Source organism: Talpa occidentalis, unplaced genomic scaffold (assembly GCF_014898055.3).
Source record: "Talpa occidentalis isolate TD23 unplaced genomic scaffold, MPIMG_talOcc4v2.1 talOcc4.9, whole genome shotgun sequence".
Classification (NCBI taxonomy): Eukaryota; Metazoa; Chordata; class Mammalia; order Eulipotyphla; family Talpidae; genus Talpa; species Talpa occidentalis.
The window spans coordinates 34,585,992-34,606,785 of NW_023605305.1; the positions used below are offsets into that span (position 1 = coordinate 34,585,992).

The 20,794-nt window shown below is 50.7% G+C and overlaps 1 protein-coding gene across 1 annotated transcript; it reads left to right on the forward strand.

Annotated features, from left to right (window-relative positions):
• The first annotated feature begins 1,514 nt into the window (after positions 1-1,514).
• On the forward strand, positions 1,515-15,964 carry PCSK9 (proprotein convertase subtilisin/kexin type 9). Its single transcript, XM_037500737.1, is given in 13 exon segments — positions 1,515-1,733; positions 3,496-3,687; positions 4,425-4,548; positions 5,865-5,998; positions 6,192-6,333; positions 8,170-8,366; positions 9,562-9,745; positions 10,886-11,059; positions 11,305-11,438; positions 12,288-12,366; positions 12,369-12,464; positions 13,363-13,538; positions 15,944-15,964. Coding segments are annotated over 13 exon segments (1,872 nt in total).
• Positions 15,965-20,794: the final 4,830 nt, after the last annotated feature.

The window sequence follows — 20,794 nt, forward strand, 5'->3', positions numbered from 1 at the left end:
GAGCCAGTCATTTCACCAGAAGCCACTGCTCACAGGCAAAGTGGGGGTCACAAGCTCGCCTATGTTTCTTCCCACTTTGGCCTTTCTGGGAAGAGCACCCGGACTTAATGTGCACATACAGTCTGCACCCTCAGGCTGCCCATTCCGGAAGCACCCTCCTGCCTGGCACACAGCAGGTCTGTTTACCCAGCACAGATCCATTTATGTTCTTGGACGTGTGTGCAAAAGGAGCTGAAAAACAAATTGATTGAAACACCAAGTTTGTACCTACAATGGAGTTTTTCAGGCCTCCCCAGTGGCGCAGCGGTTGAGCGCTGGGTTGCGAAGCTGCCCGCAGCCTCTGCAGTGCCGGTTCGATCCCCGGCTGCTCCCCGGCCACCGAAGGAGGGTCCCACATGGCGCGCAGACCTCTCCTGCCGCCCGCTGCTCCCCTCAGCAGTGTACTTCGGTCCTTCTGCCTGCTCTGCTCCCTGCTCTGGCTCTGGTGAATTCTCTCACCCTCCCGCGCTTCTGACTGTACCCAATGCTTGTACAAATAAATAAATAAATCTTTACAGTGGAATTTTTCCATGTTCCTACTGATATCCTCATAGATTTAAAACATAATTTTTATAGAATAGATTCTTTGAAGCACATGTAGGAGATTAATGCTGGCTGGAAATCAAAAGCAAGCAGCCTCTTCAGTGGCTAGTTGGTGAAGTCGTTATGCCAGGTGCATAAGGGGCAGAGGCCAAAGGGGGCCTGCTGATTTTAGAAGGATGCCAACCTAAGACCCTGGAAAGAATTCGGGGTGAGGGCTGGAGGCAGTGAGGAGTCAGTGGTATCCCAGAGGGGGTGGTTTGACATCCTTTGGGCAGGAGGCTAGGGGTGTGGCAAACCCCAGATTACTGGCAAGGTGGGCTGACCCCAGTATCAAGAGCTTCACGCAAGGCTCAAAGAAAGCAGTGGATAAAAGGTGGCTCCGGAGGGTGGGCTTTGCCTTCCTGCCCTGTTAGGATTTGAGATTCTTTCCCTCTATTTGAGCACATTATTTGGGGTGGGCTAGGCTGAAACCTGATCCTGCAGTTCAGCTGGTGGTGGTGGTGGTGGTGGTCGCAGCAGGAGCAGCAGGTTTCGGATTTCCTTAATGTTTAATCAGGCAGAATCCTCCGATGGGACTCAGGTGGTGTGATCTGCCCAACTCTGGGAGCCGCGCACCCTCCACAACCCCAGAAGACTTCAGCCACGGAGTCGCCGAAGGGCGCGCGGCTGGAGGAGAGTGCTCTAAGTTCAGGTCCCGGCACCAGCCAGGAGGAGCTAGCGGGGCAGAGAAGGCCACCGGCGGCGAGCGCCCTGTCAGCGCACGGTGGCCACACCTGAGGCACGGAGCGCGGTGGCGCGCGTTTCCCCGCGGAGGTCCAGAGCTCCCGCGAACGCTCTGGGCCCCCATCGAAAGGTACCAGACGAGGCTAGCTTGGACCTCTCAACAAACCCGGGGTCTCCCCGATAGGGAGCAAAGCTCTCTTCTCTCGGTAATGGGCACCGGCAGTTACAGGAGGTCGTCGTGGGCGCTGTCGCGGCTGCTGCTGCTACTGCTGCTGCTGCTCTTGGGCCTCGCGGGCGCCGGCCCGCAAGTAGACGAGGTCGGCCACTACAAGAAGTCGGTGTTCGCCCTCGCGTCGTCGTCGGAGGAGGATGGCCGGGCTAACACGGTCGAGCATTTAGCCACAGCCACCTTCCACCGCTGTGCCAAGGTGCGAGCACCCAGGTGGAAGGCAGGGACTAACAAAACGCATCCCTTCCTCTCTCATAGATGTGTCTGTTTCTGCTGTGTAAGGGAGGGAGCAGGAAGGTCTCCGAGGGGTGACAGGCGGGCCGCAGATCTCCAGAACTGCGGGGAGCAGGGGAAATGAAAGGACTGCTCTTGGGGCTGCTCATGGCAATAAGCAGATAGGGCGGGCAGTCCAGGATCTCCTGTCTAGATTCCAGATGAGCTGCGTTTGGGTGGCTGGGATGTGCAAGGGAGTTAAAAGATTGGAAAGCACTTAGAATAGAACTGGGCATAGAGGAAATAGATCTGCTGTTAATATGCGTCCCAACTTGCTTGGGGGAAATCTGGGCAGAGGAGGATGTGTGGTGCGGGTGGGGTGGGGGTGGGATGGGGTCTTGGAGAGTGATGGCACTGCCTTGACAGGGTGCCGCGGGACAGAGATGGCAAATGACGGGTGGGGGGCAATTTCTTCATGCCACAAGTCTCTTATTCTGCATTGTATCCTTTTCAACTGAAGGAAAGAACAGAATTGAAGGGGAAGGGACTGAGTTATTCTCCATGCTTACCTGGCTAGTGTGCCTGGAGGCCCACTGGGAGGTTATAGCCCAGGCTGGTCACCTGAGATAAATGCCAGCACCTGCAGCTAGGTCTGTGGGGACTCCATCCAGGTTGGGGATCTTTGGTTCCCTCCAATTATAAATGTCCCAGGGGCTGGTCTGAAGTCTATTGCACAGGCTTAGAGTCAGACCTGGGTGTTGAATCCTGGCTCCATCACTCATTAGCTGGACTGGTGCTTGCCAAGCCATCTAATCTCTGAGCCTCCATTTCCTTTTCTTTAAAGAAAGGTGACAATTCTTGAGGACAGGGGGGGTTTGTGAAGATTCAGTGCTGCAGACTCAAGAAAAAGGGAAAGGAGTTCTGTTGACATTGAGGGACCTCATGATGTAAGCCAGGGAAGAGGATACCATAAGAGGGAGTATTTCCTCAGTTGTACTGTATATAGCACAGTTTGCTGTTTCAGCCACCTCTGAGCACCCTGATTGCCCATCAGTGCCTTTCTAAAACCCAAATAAATTATGAGTCTGGAAGGCTATGTGGCCCTAAGACTTTGGGTAAAGGAGGATGGACTCCATTCTACTCCATCTCATGGAGCGGGGGCTCTAAGCTGCAATATACAGAATTGAAAGATGAGGCTGCAGGGGTGGGTTCAGGCAAGGACTAAGAAGGAAGTTTCTTGAGCAGGTGCATCTATTTGAGAAGTAGGTAAGTTTGAGGAATAGGTAAGAGCTAACTAAGACCAAAAAATCTGCTATTATAGACCATGCTGGGTCTTTTTCTCTGCACTTGAGAAGTGTTGCCTTTGCTTACTTAATCATCCCTTCATCTGCAGTTACAGAACCCCAGACTATGAGCTCTACACAGCTCACTCTCTTGGCCTTCCCAGCAGGTCTTATGGTATTATGATCCCTACAATACAGAGGAGACAGCTGAGGCTCAGAGAGGTTGAATAATTTGCCCATGGACACACAGACAATATAGGAACTGGGATCCACATTTTTGCTGCCCTCAGAAAGGGCCTAGAGGTACTAGACTATGGGGGAAGTGGTTTATTCTGACTGGGGGATCGAGAAGGTAGGTGTAGCTAGGGGGTGGTCTGGGACAGGGCCTTAAACGTTGGGCCCATAGAGAACTAGATTCATTATTATTTTTAATGCCATGTGTCACTCCTTGTTTCTTGGGGCCAGGAAGCCTGGAGGTTACCAGGCACCTACATGGTGGTGCTGATGGAGAATACCCACCGCCTGCAGACAGAGCGTGCTGCCCACATCCTGCAAGCCCGAGCTGCCAGCCGGGGCTACCCCGCCGAGATCCTGCACATCTTCCACAACCTTTTTCCTGGCTTCCTGGTGAAGATGAGCGGAGACCTGCTGGATCTGGTGAGCCACCCTCTCTGGGCACTGCACTCCCCAACGGGGAGAGACCACCCAACACAGAAGGGGTAGGGGCAGTGCTTGGTGTGCCCTCGCTGAAAATCAGGAGACAGCATGCATTTATTGAGCACTTACTGGGTACCAAGCATGGAGGCTCCTGGTTTTATGTATAGATGCCCTTTAAGTCTGACCATTCTCCAGTGTACATCTTCATTTGCACATCTTCATTTGAAAGATGAACATTTGTACATCAAATGTACATCTTCATTTGAAAGATGAGACTGAGGTTCAGAAGGGACCACATAGATGGGGAAGTGCTGAGCACAGTGGGAAGCTGCTGCAAGGGGGCCTGGCACAGGGGCAGCTTCCTGGGCACCAGACAGGGTGGAGAAGGGCAGGGAACAGAATGGCCAGTGCCATCACCATGATGTGGGCATGGAGGTCAGGTCAGCCTGCCCAGCATCTGGAAACTGCCTGGCTCCCCAGATGACACACCAAATTCAGAATCCTCCCTAAAATGAACCCTCTGGGCCACATGGTATTAAGCTCAGTTGCCAAGATGTTGGGGCTTATGAAGGAGTGAGGAAAGCCTGCACCGGGAGGGAGTCTACCAGGACCAGGTGAGAGGGTACTGGGGTGTTACTTGAACTCATGTTGGATGAGCTGGCACAAGGCTGTGGTTGTGTTGGTCTTTGGTAAAGTGACTTTTGAAGCAGAAGCACTGGCCTCCCCGCTTTCTGCAGGCCCTGAGGTTGCCCCGCGTGAGGTGCATTGAGGAGGATGCCACTGTCTTTGCCCAGAGCGTCCCGTGGAACCTGCAGCGGATCATCCCTGCCTGGAGCCAGGCAGCTGAACCTCGACCTTCCTGTAAGGCCCCAGCCATGTGCTGCTGTCTCCAGCCCCGCTGAACCCACTGACCCTACCTCCTCCCTGACAAGGTCCTCACCTCTCATTGGCTTTGGAACTCAGTGTATCCCACTGAGCCCCCTTCTCTGTCTCATCAAGCCCCCACCCCTGCCTTCCTACTGCTTAGATAAAATGCAGCAGTCTCTCTTGAAATGAACTTCTCTTCTACCTTCTAGAGGTTCTTGTTTGCCTCGTCTCTCCTTTTGGAAGGCCCAGCAGGCTGCACTTACTGTGAGGAGAGAGTAAATCTGACCTTGACTCTCCCCTAGGTCCCCTGATCTCCCAAACCCCTGTAGGGCCCTCCCAAAGGACCCTTTAATGGGAGAGACAAGGCCCTGCTTCCACCCTGCCTCTATCCTGGCTTCCTGCCTTGCCCTGCTGCACCGTGCTCCAGCACCAGCAGGCTTCATGGCCTGTGTGGCCAGGCTAAGGACAGGAAGATGGGGAGAGGCCTAGGAAAATGGCCTGGGTTCTAGCAGGTCCAATAGGTGGGTGCCGGTGTCACTTATTGAGTAGGGGAAGGTTGGAAAGCCACCTGGTTTGAGAGAAGATCAGGGGTTTTAGGGGACCATGTTGAGTCTGAGCTTCTCAGTTACAGCTTCTCAGTTTGTTCTTCAAATCCTATTGTCTCCCTCTCAGGTTGGGTGAGCTGTGAGCTATTTATAATTTTATAAATTATAAATAGGCCTATTTTGGTTTTGAATGTTCATATGTTATTTCATATTAATATTAATATTATGGAGCCAATTTGTTTATTTTTTTGAGATTTATTTATTTATGCATACAAGAGCAGGGGTACAGGCCAGAGATGCAGGCGGTGAGAGGACTCACCAGAGACAGAGTGTGGAGCAGAACGGGCAGACTGACTGAAATACACTGCTGAGGGGAGCAGCGGGCGAGTCAGGAGAGGTCTGCCTCACCATGTGGGTTGCTCCCTGGCCAGCCAGGGATCAAACTCGTGCTGCAGAGGCTGTGGATTGCTTCATAGTGCGGTGCTTAACACCTTGTGCCACCAGGGAGGCCCCCAGAAAATTTGTTTTTCTGCCTGGTTCTGCCATTGCCTGCTGTGTGACCTGGGAGAGTTACTTACCCTCTCTGTGCCTCACTTTTCTTGCCTGTAAAAGAAAGATACTATAGTATGTACTGCATGTGGATGTTTTGAAAATTATTAAGTCAATATGTTTAAAGTGTTGGGAGCAGAGTAAATCATTTATGTGTTAACTGTTGCATTAAGCTTAGGTCTTCTCTTTCCTCTCTACAAGCCTCATCTTACACAGGTGCAGGCAGCCAGGTAAAGGTGTATCTCTTAGATACCAGTATCCAAAGTGGTCACCGGGAAATTGAGGGCAGGGTGAGAGTCACTGACTTTGCAAACGTGCCTGAGGAAGACGGGACAAGCGTCCACAGACAGGTAAGCATGCTCCTCACCTGCTTCCAGGTGGCTGATAGGACCGCCTGGGAGGGTGGTAGCTATAGGGCTGGCCCCGCCCCCAGCCATTACTATCCTCTCTGCCATCAGTTGTGGGTGGGGCCCGTCCAGCCACTTGCCCATATACTGTGGGGTGGACTAACTGTCTCACACCGGCCTTGTGTTGATCAATCAGGCGAACAAGTGTGACAGCCACGGCACCCATGTGGCCGGAGTGGTCAGCGGCCGAGATGCTGGTGTGGCCAAGGGCGCCAGCCTGCACAGCCTGCGTGTTCTCAACTGCCAAGGGAAGGGCACGGTGAGCGGCACCCTCAGAGGTGAGTGGCGGCTCTGGGTAGCACTGGCATTGGAGTGGGGACCTGGTATGGGAGGGGCTTCAGCCCAGAGAGAACTCACCCTGACCAAGAGGTCCAGGCAACCTCGGCCCCAGCGTGAGAGTCCCAGAGAGCCAGAGCTGGCAGGGCCCACAGAGGGCACAGTGCAGATGGGGAAACTGAGGTTCAGACTGGGGCAGGTGCTCAGTCCAGGATGGTCATGCAACTCTGACCCGGGTCAGTGGGCTCTTTGCAATCTCACGTTGCTCTCTTTTCCAATCTTTCAAGTACTTGTATCTGTTGCCACGTTATTTTAGATTCTGATGCTTTATTTCTGCTGGCTGACCTCTAACACTGGGGCACATACTTGTTTGCATGGCTGACCAGGCTCAGTAGGTCACCCCAGCTAGGTGGACTGGGTGGAGGAACTGGCAGGATTTTTTCTAGACTCTTGAAGGTTTCTCCATCTAGTTTACCTGGTGAGCCTCAGGTGATGTTGAGCTGAGGGCTGGGACCCTGGGGTGGAGGGCTGTGGACAGAGAAGGGGCTGGAGCTCACATCACTTTCCTCTTGTGCTCAGTCCTGCAGGTTGATTGTGAGGCCTTGTGGGCACCTATATCCAGGCACATAGAAAGCCTGGCACATGGAGTGCTGGAAGTCTGCTGGCTTTATTGCCTTGGCTGTGGTTAACATGCTTCCCACGTTCCTGAGTGTGTGTCACAGTTCCCCAGAGAAGCAGAGTCAATAGGATGTGTGTGCATACAGTTGACCCTTGAATAACATGGGGGTTAGGGGTGCAGCTCTCCTATGGATTTTCAGATAACTTTTGACTGTTCTAAAACTTAACTGTGTCCCTTGGTAACCCAGGGTGATTGATTTCAGCGTCCCCCTTAACCCCCACCCCCAAGGATACCAAAATCTGTGAATGCTCAAGCCTCCATATCTGCAGGGTTTTATATCTCCAGATTCAACTAACTGATCTATGGCTTGTTGAACCCATGGACCAACTTATTTGAGGTGTGTTGAATATGGAACCCTCAAATGTGGAGGGCTAACTGTATTAATTGAAAAATCTGCATGTAAGTGGACTCATGCAGTTCCACCCCTGTTGTTTGAGGGTCAACCATATATATTTCTATATAGATTTATTTCAAGGAACTGGCTCGTATGATTGTAGGGTTGGCATACCTGCAGGGGAGCCTAGCAGTATCGAAATTCTGGTAGGAGTTGATGTTGCAGTCTTGAGTCTGAAGGCAGTCTGGACACAGAATTCCTTCTTCCTTGGGGAGACCTCAGTTTTCTTTTAAGGTTTTCTTTTTCTTTTTTTTTTAAAGATTTATTTATTCATGCATACAAGAACTGGAGTACAGGCCAGATGTACGGGAGGGTGAGAGGATTCACCAGAGACAGAGTGGGAAGCAGAGCAGGCAGACTGACTGAAATATACTGCTGAGGGGAGCAGCAGGGGAGATAGGAGAGGTCTGCCGCACCATGTGGAATTCTTGCCGGCCGGGATCACACCCACGCTGCAGAGGCTGCAGACCACTTCACAGCGCTGCACTCAACCGCCTGCGCCACCAGGGGAGGCCCTTCTTTTAAGGTTTTCAACTGATAGGATGAAGCCCTCACCCATTATGGAGGGTCATCTGCTTTATGCAGAGTCTACTGACTTCAATGTTAACCATGCAGTTTGAAACTGTTGTTGGACCAAACATCTGGGCGCCATAGTCTAGCCTAGCCAAGTGACACATAAAATTAGTGCCCACGTTCTCCCTCGAGGAATGGACTGGGAGAGGGGGAGCACATGTCCCTGGGGTGACCTTGGCTTTGTCCTCTTAGGTCTGGAGTTTATTCAGAAAAGCCAGCTGGCCCAGCCCTCGGGGCGCTTGGTGGTGCTGCTGCCCCTGGCAGGTGGGTACAGCTCAGCCCTCAATGCCGCCTGCCAGCGTCTGGCGAGGACTGGGGCAGTGCTTGTGGCCGCTGCTGGCAACTTCTGGGATGACGCCTGCCTCTACTCCCCAGCCTCGGCTCCCGAGGTGAGTGCAGAGGCTGACACCCTCCAGCATGGAGGGAAGGCGGGCAGGGGGGCCTTCATATCTGCTTCATGTGGTGAGTTCCTGGAGGCTGAAGGAGCCTCGCTCTGGCAGGAGTTGTCAGAGACCCTCAGTGCAGGAGCCTGGATAGGAGGCTTGAAGCTCCACAGCGTAGCCTGTGACCAGCACTGTGCGCAGCTCTAGTCCCCCTGCCACACAGCCACTCTCCCTCAGAAAGTCTCCTCAGCGCCCCCAACCCTTCTATCCCCATGACCTTGGCCCGTGTCTGAACTCCATTTACTCTCCCCTGGGCTGACACCATGGTATCCTCAGCAGTTTCTCTGCCACCCCATTTCTCTCTCCTTGGCCCCCATAACACAAACCTGTCCATATTACTCCTACCTAGGACCCCCGGGGTCTTCCTATAGCACAACTACCCACTCAGGTCACCCCGGGATCCACATGACCAGCCTCAGCCAGCAGGCCCCACCTGAGCGAGGCTAATGAGATCGGGAGCCCCTGAGGGCCCAGAGTCCCTCAGGTGTGTGCCCGGCACTGTCCAGGTGTGGCCCAGGTAGTTGGGATGCGACAACATATAGACAGGCCCGGAGGGGCCGACAGATTGGCAGGGCCCATAGTGGCCCATTCCTCTGGCCAATGTGTGTTGGGCAGTTTGGGCATGAGGGTTGCAAGAGGAAGGAATCTCATTCTGCTTCAAGGGCTTCACAGTCTGGGTATGTGTGTGTGTTGGGGCAGTGAGGGTGTGAGTCTGACTGTGATAAGCTTTCCTGGATGCTGAGTTTACTATAATAGAAAGCAAAGAAAACTCACCACATCTGCTCTGCCTTGCCAGCTCATTTCTTCTCCATTGCCCCTATCACTGCCCAAGACACTGAATAGGTCCCTGTATTTGTTTATTGCCTGTCTCCCCACTAGAGGGACATGGGGAATGTGTCTGACACATGGTAGGGACAGAGGGCAGCACCTAGCCTGGGTGGGGTAGGGCACCAGGTTCTGCCTGGGGAATCAGATTTCCCTCAGAAGGGGACATTTGAATGGGACCCAAACATACATGTAGAAGTTGGCCAGTCAGCTGGCAAGTCCCATTCTGTCCCTGCTGCCCCTGCTCTTGGTTCTATCTATTTATTTACCTATCTACCTATCTAACTACCTATCATCTACCCCCTCATCTCTCCAGGTCATTACAGTTGGAGCCACAAATGTCCGGGACCAGCCGGTGACCCTGGGAGTTCTGGGGACCAACTTTGGCCGCTGTGTGGACCTCTTTGCTCCAGGGGATGACATCATAGGTGCCTCCAGCGACTGCAGCACCTGCTTCACATCCCAGAGCGGGACGTCCCAGGCTGCTGCCCATGTGGCTGGTGAGTCACCACCCCGGGACCTCAGTCACCATGATTCTAACATCTTCTTTGGCAGACAGGGTGTGTCCCAGGACCCCATGTGCCAGGCTCAGTGCTGGGTATGTAGGACCAAAATGAATGAGACAGATGATGACCCCAAGGACACTCAGTTTGATGGGGTGACAGCTACGCAGAGTAGTCAGGATTTTGTACAAAGGAGCCCAGAGATGGCACTTGCCCAGCCTGATGGTCAGGGAGGGTTTTCTGGAGGAGGGGCATTTGATCTAGGGTTTGGTGGATGAATAGGAGTTTACCTGGTAAGAGCAATAGCCATAGTTCAGAGGCATGAGAGAATATTGTAAGGTGGTCTTTTTTTTTTTTTTAAAGATTTATTTATTTATGCATACAAGAGGTGGGGTACAGGCCAAATGTGTGGGAGGGTGAGAGGATTCACCAGAGACAGAGCGGGGAACAGAACAGGCAGACTGACTGAAGTACACTGCTGAGGGGAGCAGCAGGCGAGTCAGGAGAGGTCTGCTGCACCATGTGGGTTCTCCCTGGCCGGGGATCGAACTCATGCTGCAGAGTCTGCAGATAACTTCATAGGTTGCATCTTCACCCCTTGCACCACCAGGGAGGCCCTGTAATGTGGTCTTTTTTTTTTTTTTAATTTTAGATTTTTTTTTTTAAAGAGGCACGTATTTTATTCATTTATTTATTTGTTTGTTTGTTTTTTGTTTATACATGCACTGGGTACAGTCAGAAGCGCGGGAGGGTGAGAGAATTCACCAGAGCGGGGAGCAGAGCAGGCAGAGTGACGAAGCACACTGCTGAGGGGAGCAGCGGGAGGCAGGAGAGGTCTGCGCGCCATGTGGGACCCTCCTCCAGTGGCCGGGGAGCAGCCGGGGATCGAACTGGCACTGCAGAGGCTGCGGGCAGCTTCACAACCCAGCGCTCAGCCGCTGCGCCACCGGGGAGGCCCCTGTAATGTGGTCTTACCATTTAGTTTTCACTTAGCATGGGCTTGTAGGTGATTTCATTTCTGGAAAAACAGCTTGGAGTGTTTGTGTACCTGTGGGTGGCACGTGTGTGCTAGGAAGGGAGACCCAATGCAGGGAGGAATGCAAGGCTACCACCATCTTACCGCCCATCCACCACTAGGCATTGTGACCAGGATGCTGACTGCTGAGCCAGAGCTCACCCTAGCGGATCTGAGGCAGAGACTGATCCTCTTCTCTGCCAAAGGTGTCATCAATGAGGCCTGGTTCCCTGAGGACCAGCGGAGGCTGACCCCCAACCTGGTGGTCACTCTGCCCCCCAGCACCCACAGAGCAGGTCAGCAGGATGGCAGGGTGGGCAGTGTCCAGATCGGGACTTGGGAGGCCTGTGTGACCTTGGCACTCTCAGCACCTCCCTCTTCTGAGCCGAGGGTGGGGTGGAGAGAATGGGAAAGGTCTGAAAACAGGTTTCAAAGAACAAATGGCTCATCCCCTATGACAAACCAATGCCTGCTCTGCAGTCCCTGATGGAGATGCCCTGCCCCCACATGTCCGCTCCTCACGCCCAGTGTCTCCTTGCAGGTGGGCAGCTGCTCTGCAGGACTGTGTGGTCGGCGCGCTCATCTGCTGCCCTGGCCCACTGCTCTGCAGATGAGGAGCTGCTGGGCTGCTCCAGTTTCTCCAGGAGTGGCCGGTGGCGGGGGAAGTGCATGAAGGTGAGCTGCTCCCCGCCAGTCATCTGTGTGTGTCCATCCTGCTGCAAGGCCCAGAGCACCCCTGTCTCCTCAGTGACCCCTCACAAGCCCATCTTCCATTGGGAGCCCAGTGCCTCTCTGCGAGCTCAGAGATGGGCTGGGCACCTCGCGTGACATGGGGTTGGGTGCTGAGATGGTCCAGGCTGAGGGTTTCCAGGAAGTGTGGGCAGCACTGCTGGATGGAGTCCAGGGCCCGTCCAAGTGGGACAGAGAGTGGGGGCAGGGAGTACTGCCTTACTGCCTCTGGACCCAGTGGTCTCCACAGCCCTTTTCACTCAGCTGGTTCATAGTTCCAATGGTTGAGAAATCTTCTCAAACCAGCAAAAGCAGGAATTACTGTTAAGGTCACAGGGCGGTGCCTGTATGCTGTGTCGTCATGGTATCTTGGTGGGAAGACAGTGCCCAAGCTGGGAGGGTGAGGCAGGCAGGCACTCTGCCTGGGGCTGGGACCTGGGGCTGGGGCCTGCGAGTGCACTCCACCATGGCTGTGCAAATGAGCCTGCTTGAGAGGGGCCAAGAGCTGGTTGGACTGAGCAGGCTGAGTTCCTGCTCTGAGTTCCTGCTCTGCCATCTTAGAATTCTCTGTTCTCAGTGCCCAGGAGAACATTATATGATACACAGAGCTGCCCATCTGCAGAGGTTGGCCTGGGACAGAAGTGCACTCCTTGTCCCGGGAAGGCACGGGCTGGCCCCTGGCAGGGACATCGAAGAGTCTGAGGCTTGGATCAGGCACCTGAGCTCTCCACCCCCTTACCCCGTGTGGTGAAGCCCTTTCTAAAGCACATTTTTGTTTCTATCTTTGGCTTTCAGTCACAAGGGGGCAAGTGGGTCTGCCTGGCCCATGGTGCATTTGGGGGTGAGGATGTCTTCGCCGTTGCGAGGTGCTGTCTGCTCCCCAGGCCAGCTGCAGTGTCCACACAGCTCCACCCACGGGGACTGGCACGGAGACACATGTCCACTGCCTCCAGCAGGGCCACGTCCTCACAGGTAGGAGGCTGGGCCCACCCTGGGCTGGGGTGGCATCCCCATCTTTCTATGTACCCCCAACCTGGCTGGTCCTCTGCTGTAGCCCTACTGCCCCATGCAGTCCCACCCCCGTGACCCTGGGCAGTGACTGGGCTTCTCTCAGCCTCAGCTTCCTCCCTGCTAAGAGAGACCCTAGTGCCTGCCTCCTTGGATTCAGGGAATGAGTCATGTTCAGAGCTCCAGACCTGGGAGTGTGCTCCAGGGCACGCTCTGAACGGCAGTGCAGTGTGTGAGTGGCAGCTTGGGGAGTAGCTTGGAGACAGGCTTTGAAAGTGGAGCTGACCATGGTTTAATCCTGGCTTTGTGCCAGTCAACAGCTGTGTGACCCAGGCAAGTTACTTAACCTCTCTGTGCCTTATTTTCTTCATCAGAAAATGGAGGTGACGGATGTTAAGCACTTAACTTGGTGCTGGTACAATATTAATACTAGTTATTGTTACCATTATCGTCATAATCATTATCACCCAATCCTTTGAAATCTATTCCTTGATATAGGTCGAAAGCAGGAAGTCACAGAGAGAAACCTGTGGGGGATCCAGGAATGGTGCCACATCAAGCACTGGCTTGGTGGGAAGTCTGTTCTGTTCTAGCCACCCTTCCCTCTTGCTCCCCATCTCTGGATGGAGAAATGATGTCCCCCGTGAGAAACCAAGGCTCACAGAGGCTAACTGGCTTTCCCACAGTCACACAGCAGGTTCAAGGCAGAGTTGAGCACCCAGGATCCAGGCTAGTGTCTCTTTCCCACCTTAGCTTGTTTTTGGGCCCCTATCTTCTGCTTCAGACCCTATCTGGTCGGGGTGAGAGTTGAGCCCAAGCGTTTCCGCGCAGCTGCTTCTCAGGCGACTCTCCTCTCCTCTAGGCTGCAGCTCCCACTGGGAGGTGGATGACCTTGGCACCCCCAGGCTGCCTGGGCCGAGGCCACAGCCTGACTGATGTGAGGGTCACCAGGAGGCCAGCATCCACGCTTCCTGCTGCCAAGCCCCGGGTCTGGAGTGCAAAGTCAGGGAACATGGGGTCATGGGCCCCACCCAGAAGGTGAAGAGGCATGTTGGGGCAGGTGGGAGCCTGGCAGCCTTGGGTGGCTTGTGTCTGTCCTTGCAACTTTTCAGTCTGGTGTTTGTGCTTACTCTTCTGTGTCTGGGAGGTGGTTTGTGAAGTAGATGCTGTTGGCAGCGTTTGCAACTGTGCAAATATGTGTGTGTTCAGATTAGTGAGTTTGCTATCTGCTCACCCACAATATTGGAGGGTGATGGGTGTTTCGGGCAGAGGGAACAGCCAGGATGAAGACCCTGAGGTGGGCGGAACATGCCTGGAGAGCACTCAAACAGACAGGAGGCCAGTAAAGAGGGGACAGTGAGCCAGGGCTGGGGGCAGAGAGGGGCCGGGCTGGGTCAGGTGGGGTCTGAGTGCCACTGGAAGGACTTATGCTCCAGTTAACTTGGAGCCAAGCAGGATTCTGAGCTTGGGGGCGGGGGGATGGGGAAGCAGGTGTCTGACCTGGGTTTGATGAGATTTGTCCCGGCCCTTGTGCTGAAGAGAGACTGCAGAGACAGGGAGACTGGATGGACATTTGCTGTGACTGTCCAGGCCTTGGTGATGGGGACTCAGCCAGCTGGGGGCGTGGAGGGCCCTGGTCACAGAAGGGAGGCCCGCAGATCTGACAGACTGGAATGTGGGTGGGCAGAGTGGAGGGCGACTCCAGGTGTTTGCTGAGCACCTGGACAGATGCGCCATCACTGGCCTCTCAGAATACTTGGGGAATAAGAAAGTGGAGACTGCCCCCATCTGACAAACGTCGGAAAGCACTTGACTCAACAGCCAGTAGCTGGGAAGGCCCCAGACCTCCAGCACAGCAGCCAGTAAAATCTACCTTTTTTTAGAAGCTACTTTTTAATGAGCACCTATTGTATGCCAAGCATTTTTCATAAGCCATCTCATTTAATCCTCATAATAACTTTGTGAGGTCCCACTCTACAGAAGAGAAAACTGAGGCTCCAAAATGGTTTGCTGCTCTGGTCAAGGTCACTCAGTTATTCAGTAGAGTCAGGGTCAAACCCAACCCCAAGAGTCCCAGAGGCCAGTCTTTAAACCATAGAGGAAAGGAGAGGAGAAAAGATGAAAATAACAGTTTTTAGATCAGTTTAGTTTGCAACATTGTAGATTTCACAATTTCTCACCTCAGCTACTGTATATATCACACCACACCACCACGAGATTCAATCACCACCCTCTAATCAACCCCTCTACCTGTTTTCCCTCTCTACTCTCCCCTCTGGTAACTACCACTCAGTTGTCAGAGTTTGTGGGTTTTGTTTGTTTGCTTGCATTTTTTGGTTGTTGGTTTTTTCTTTATCTTCCACCAATAGGTGAAATCACTTGGTATTTATCTTTCTCCTTCTGATTTATTTCATATAGCATAACCCCTCCAAGCCCCACCCTCATTGTCACCATGGCCAAATAGTGTTCTCTTTGTGTCTACACCATGTCTTCCTTACCCGCTCATCCATCATCTGCCACTTGGACTATTTCCAGCTTGGCTACTGTGAACAGTGCTGCAATGAACAGAGACACATCTACCTTTTCAAATTAGCATTTTCATATTCTTGGGTAAATACCCAGAAATAGGATGGTTGGATCACATGCTATTTCAATTTTCAATTGTTTGAGGAACCTCCATCCTGTTTTCCACAGTGCCTACACTGGTTCACATTCCCACCAACAGGGTATGAAGGTTCCTTTTCCTCTACACCCTCACCAGACTTCTCCTGTCTTGGCTTTATGATCATCACCATTCTCACAGGAGGGAGGTGATCCCTCACTGTGGTTTTGATTTGCATGTCCCTAATGATAAGCGATGATGGCCATTTGTCAGAGTTGCCCATCAGTATGTCTTCTTTGATGAAACATGCCTGTCTAGATCTTGTGCCCAGAAAATAACATTCACTGAGCACTGTCTGTGTTCCACTCCTGACCAGGGCTAAGTGTGGCCTGAGTGGATGTGTGGTGATGGTCACACTGGGGGAGGGGGTACCTGCTGGACTGCTCCATTGTTCCCTGCTCCTGCTGTAATTGATATGTGGGGCAGGGTGGGAGGCAGGGGGAAGCAGTTCTTTAAGATGGTGTAGTTACTCTGTTTTCCAACGACCTTTCACCTGTTGCTTTTAGCATTTCCTCATGATCTTTGCCTGAGTCAATTACTGGTTGCAAAATAATGATGTCCTACATTAAATGTGATGTTCTACTTCTTTCACCTCCTCTAAATGTAGCATTTTGCGCGCTACTATAAATGAGAACCTCTTTGGTATCATTATAAATTCATGAATGTTGAAATTCAACATATTGGAGGTGACCCAGCACTGCTTTTGCTATTTAAACCACCCCCAAGTGGGCCAGAAGGGGGATCCTTCATGCAGATACCTGTGTCCTTTCTGTCCTTTCAGCTTGTCCTCATGGGTCTGTAAGCTCCAGACTCACCTGATACAAGTCCCAAGCCTAGAATCAGCCATTTGATCAAAGAGTTCCTTTTGGTAGGGAATGGTATTTTGAAACCAAGAGCTAAATGGCATTTAGAAACCAAGCAGGACGTAATCACTGCTATTTTAACTTGGTTTGGGTTATTACACTTACATTGATTGTTCTCATTCTATCTTCACACCAATTTTCTTCCTTCCTTTCTCCCATCGCATAATTCATCTCCCTTCTTCCACAGAGAAGTCTGGCTCAAAATAACATCAATATATATATTAACTCCATTGCACAGTACACACAGATCACAGCACCAAATCCTCCAGCAACAGCAAAATCCTACTAAGTCGTAGGATTAATGGTGGGAGAGCTACAGTGACCACACCTGAGGGGAGAAATCAATACATGATTTCCAATATATTGCCCAAAAATCAACAACAATGTAAGAAAAAATACTGTGTTTGAAAAGTTCTTCCAAATGTGTGGTTGTTACCAATGTGACATTTTCATTTGTTTCCCTCTGTATTGAATTTTAGGGTTTCTCCTCCCATCATTTTTATTTAATGTTTTTTTGATGAGGCAAACTACATGTCTCAAAAGTCAAAAACTGAAAGAGTGATTCTTCTCCTCACATACCCTTCCTGCTGCATTTACTGCTCCATTTGGTAAGAATTGTCATTGCTCTGCTTTATTCTTCCCAGCTTCCTTTTTTTTTTTAAGAAGAATACATAGCCATGGCCATATATTCTTATTTCTCTTTCTTTCTTCCAAAAAAGATCACAAACTCTAAGTACTAGTTTGCTTTTTTTTTTTTTTTTCCACTTAAAGGTACACCTTGGAAACTACTCCATACCAGTTCCCGGTGTTCCTCCTCAATCAGTTTGAAAAATTAAATTTCCTCCTTTTTCTGTTCTCCATCTTGGAGCCGGTGGAGGCCTCCTGGGAGCAGGACTTCCACATGAATGCTGGAGGGCCGCAGGCAAGGCCATCCTTGCTAGCTACAAGCAGGGTCTCTGGAACCAGAGGGAGGGAGCACACAGCTCTTCTTACAATTGGAGGTGTATATGTTTGAGATGAAACAAAATTCTATCAAGGCAAGAGATGTGTTTATACATACAAAGCAAAGAACAACACAGCGGCTCCTGGAGGCACACTAAATAAAACCAGGGCATCTGGGGAAAGAAAGGTGACGCAGTCCCATGGCTCACATCAAATGCTGACACCATCTAAGGCTAAGGTGGTAGGACACCGAAACTATGTGATGCTGTACCTTCAAGGATTTAAACCTATCAAAAACCCTGTAGATAACAGTGGATCTACTCTCCCATATTCTGTTAAAAGAAAAATTTCATTTTCATGACACAAGCAATGCATAGTCTGCTCCCTGTTTTTTAAAAGCTGAACCTTGCATTAAGGATTGGTCCACTCTGGTCTTCCACATCCTCATGAAGTTCATCCCCCCAGACCTCTTCCCATGCATGTATGTATCCACATACTTGGAAAAGGTTTCTTAACGCAGATGGTGTCATCTTTTAAGCATCTTTCTAAAAAACCAGCTTTCTTTAGTCAATGTGCGCAGAATAAACCTTGTCGCTAGGTGGCGCCCTCTTTCCTACCTGAAGAAATTGTCTACCTCCCGGAGGTCCCATCTCAAATTCACCCATCCTCTTGAAGTTGGCCACAGCATCGCAAACCAAAGTTATCCTTCCTACTCCTGTACTCCCTTTGCCTCCTCTGTAGCCTTCTCCTGCTGTATTAATTAATTGATGATTGGTTGATTAAGATGTGCAAAAATGTGTCCTAGGAATAAAATGATGCATGTCAAGTCCTTAACTGGATCCTGGGCAGGTATACACTAGGTGAATCTGACAGCTCCTGAGAGCAAGCCCACATCTTCATTCAACATTCTTTCAACAAACATTAACTACATGCCTACTGCATACTGGACCTGGACTGGGCACTGGACATAGGGTGGAGGCAAAAGGCAGATGTGGCCCACGGGTCAGTTTTGAATTCAGTGTAAGTCGTGGCTAACAGCATGGATTTGGCAGGCAGCTGCCTGGGTTTGGATCCTTTCCCTCCACTTATGAGCCATGCGACCTTGCTGATTCCATCTTTATTTTAAATTCTGGTGCTTTGTCATCATAGATTTCTTTTGCTGAAAATTTGGATTTTTCACATATTGCTTTAACATAGTATTTATCTTCATTACTAAGGGCAGGGTTTTGGGCACTCCCTTTAAACTTTGCATCTGAAGCAACTGCCTCCCTCAGTTTTGTGCAATTATTGAATCCTTTGTACTGCAGTTCCCTCACTTGCAAAATAGGAAACCATGTAGCACCTCCCTCCCAGTGCTGGGTGAGGACTAAAGAAGCTAATGTATGCACAGAACTTCAGATCAGCAAGTGTTAGGGGAGTGTTCACTATCAGCTAGGTACATGGAGAGTATAGAGGGAGCAAGCACCTGGGGCTCATGGTGGTTAATAAATGAACAGTGTGATGGCCATGGCAATGCCATCTCGAATCCTGCACCTCTTACAACCTGCATGCTGGGAGAATCCATCATTCTCTGCACGAGGCAATGCACCTACTGCATCTTCCTGCACTGCACTGACTGGCTCCCAATTTGATCTCACTGTTCTCTCAGGAAGCATGAAATGCAACCCCCTCTGCCCATCTCAGCAGTTTGCTAAACTCCACTCTTCTTTGCCAGTGATCACAGCAAGCGACCTTGCCCAGGCTCCAGGGCCCTCCCTGCAAATTTACAAATGCATCTCAGCTTCCTGTCACCATTGCCTCCATTACTTCCCTTCACTTCACATCCAGGCAACTAATTCACGATGGACATTTACAAAAGCTTTCTTCCATTGTTCGTTTCTGTCAGAGCAAAAATCTGAGGAATGTGGGCAGATCTGCCTCCCTCATCACCTGTGGCCTCTCAAGGCGTAGCCCTCCATCCCTCCGCTCTTCCTTCCTCTTACTCCAGGCCCTTCCCACGTTAACTGACTGGGAAATACAGCACCACTATTCATCTTCCTCTGATTGAATTGATTTTTCCCCCCTTATTACGCCATAACATTGTTTCCCACCAATTCCCCATTTTATTTCAACTTGCTTTTCATTCAGAATCTTGATGTTCTAGGCTCCATCCTACTGTCTGGCTTCCTGACCTGTTCAATTCAAAGCAACAAAATATTGATCTCTGTTTCTGTTTAGTACTTCCCAGTTGTCCCACTTTCCTCTTAATGCATCCATTTGTGAAGCCTTTTTCTTACCACAAGGGCCTGTGGCCACAGTCAAGGTCACCATGGTCTTTGTTCCGCTCCCATGTGGCCCTTCTCTCCTGACCTTCCTTCCCCCCACACCCCACACCTCCCAATGCCTGCAGGAAACTGCCCCCAACTCTGCTGAGAAAGGAAGATTGTCCTGGGGGCCAGACACCAGGAAGCAAAGGAGCCCCAGCTCTCAGGGCACAGACAGAACTGCCAACAGTTTCTTAATTACATAAGAGCACATTCATTGATTTCCTCCTGCGTCCAGGATCTACTTAGGGGAATGAATTGGTTTTTTGTTGTTGATGTTCTTTTCCATTTCTAAGTAGTTTGGGATTTTCTTTTAGTTTAAACTTGTGTCCTTCGGGTCTTGGTTTTATTGCATTGTGGTTCGAGAATATGCCAGCACGTTCTCTGTCTTTTCTATTTAACTGTTTTCAGTGGCTTTGGGTAGGCCCATTTTTGTATTTGGTCCACAGGCACCATAAAGAAGGCACATTCTTTTTTTCAAAGTTCACGTTCAGAGTGTGTCCAAGAACTCTACCCTGCAGTGTTAGTGGGGACCATACTGAGGGCCACATGTTGGAGGACTTACTTGCCATGTACCACCGTGGGCTGAGCCCTGTTCAAGAATTTTCTCATTTAATCCTACGGGACCCTGCAAAAAATGTCCGGGTAAAGGGCAATCTAATATTTGTGTAAAGAAAGAAAAATAAAGAAGTGACATTAATGGTGGATTATATTGTAAAAAAAGCTTAAAGCTGGGAAATATTTTAAAATCTTTCCCAAAGGTATCTAACAGTGTTACCAACCATTGGGCTCTCTACCCAGTGTGCTTAGAAGCCAATATACTGTAACACCAAATTTTGAGAAAAGAAAAAAGTTTTACTGGGAGTCAATTGGCTAAGAAACTGGAGATAAAATTTAAACCTGTCTTTCAATTAAGAAAAGTTTTGAGTACTGGGGTTGAGAATAAAGGAGTTAGATTTTATTAGCTGAAAAGCAGGTTAGAGGCAGGTCACCCTGTTTCAAATTACCTTCAGCTACCTCCACCCGGAGTCTTCCAGTCCCCATTAGCCTAAGATGCTTTTGTCCTTACTCGGCACGTTTGTTGCTTACTGCCTGTCTTCCCTGGTAGGAAGTGAGAACCACAAACGGATCTTTACCTTTTTGGTTCACTGGTGTATCTCAGGCAGCCCGAACAGCACCTGACACATATTAGGCTTTCTTTAAATATCTATTTGTACAAGTAATAGTACTCACAGAAATACATACTAGTGAGTAATAAAGGGGTTCCCTGAGCTACCTGAATTTGGGAATCATGTTCCATTACACTTTATCTCAGTAGGCATGGCTGAACCATAACCTTCACAACCAATGGAACAGACTTATAGGGTAGCAAAGCAGTTAGTAGCCTGTGGGAAGTAAAAAGTCCTAGGGATAATTAAGCAGTAATTGTTGCTGGGGTTGGGAGAATGGAGATTGGACAGCATTGGAGGCCTTGATAGGCTGCCACCTTGTGGATTAAAACTGAATCGCACCCATACTGACTTC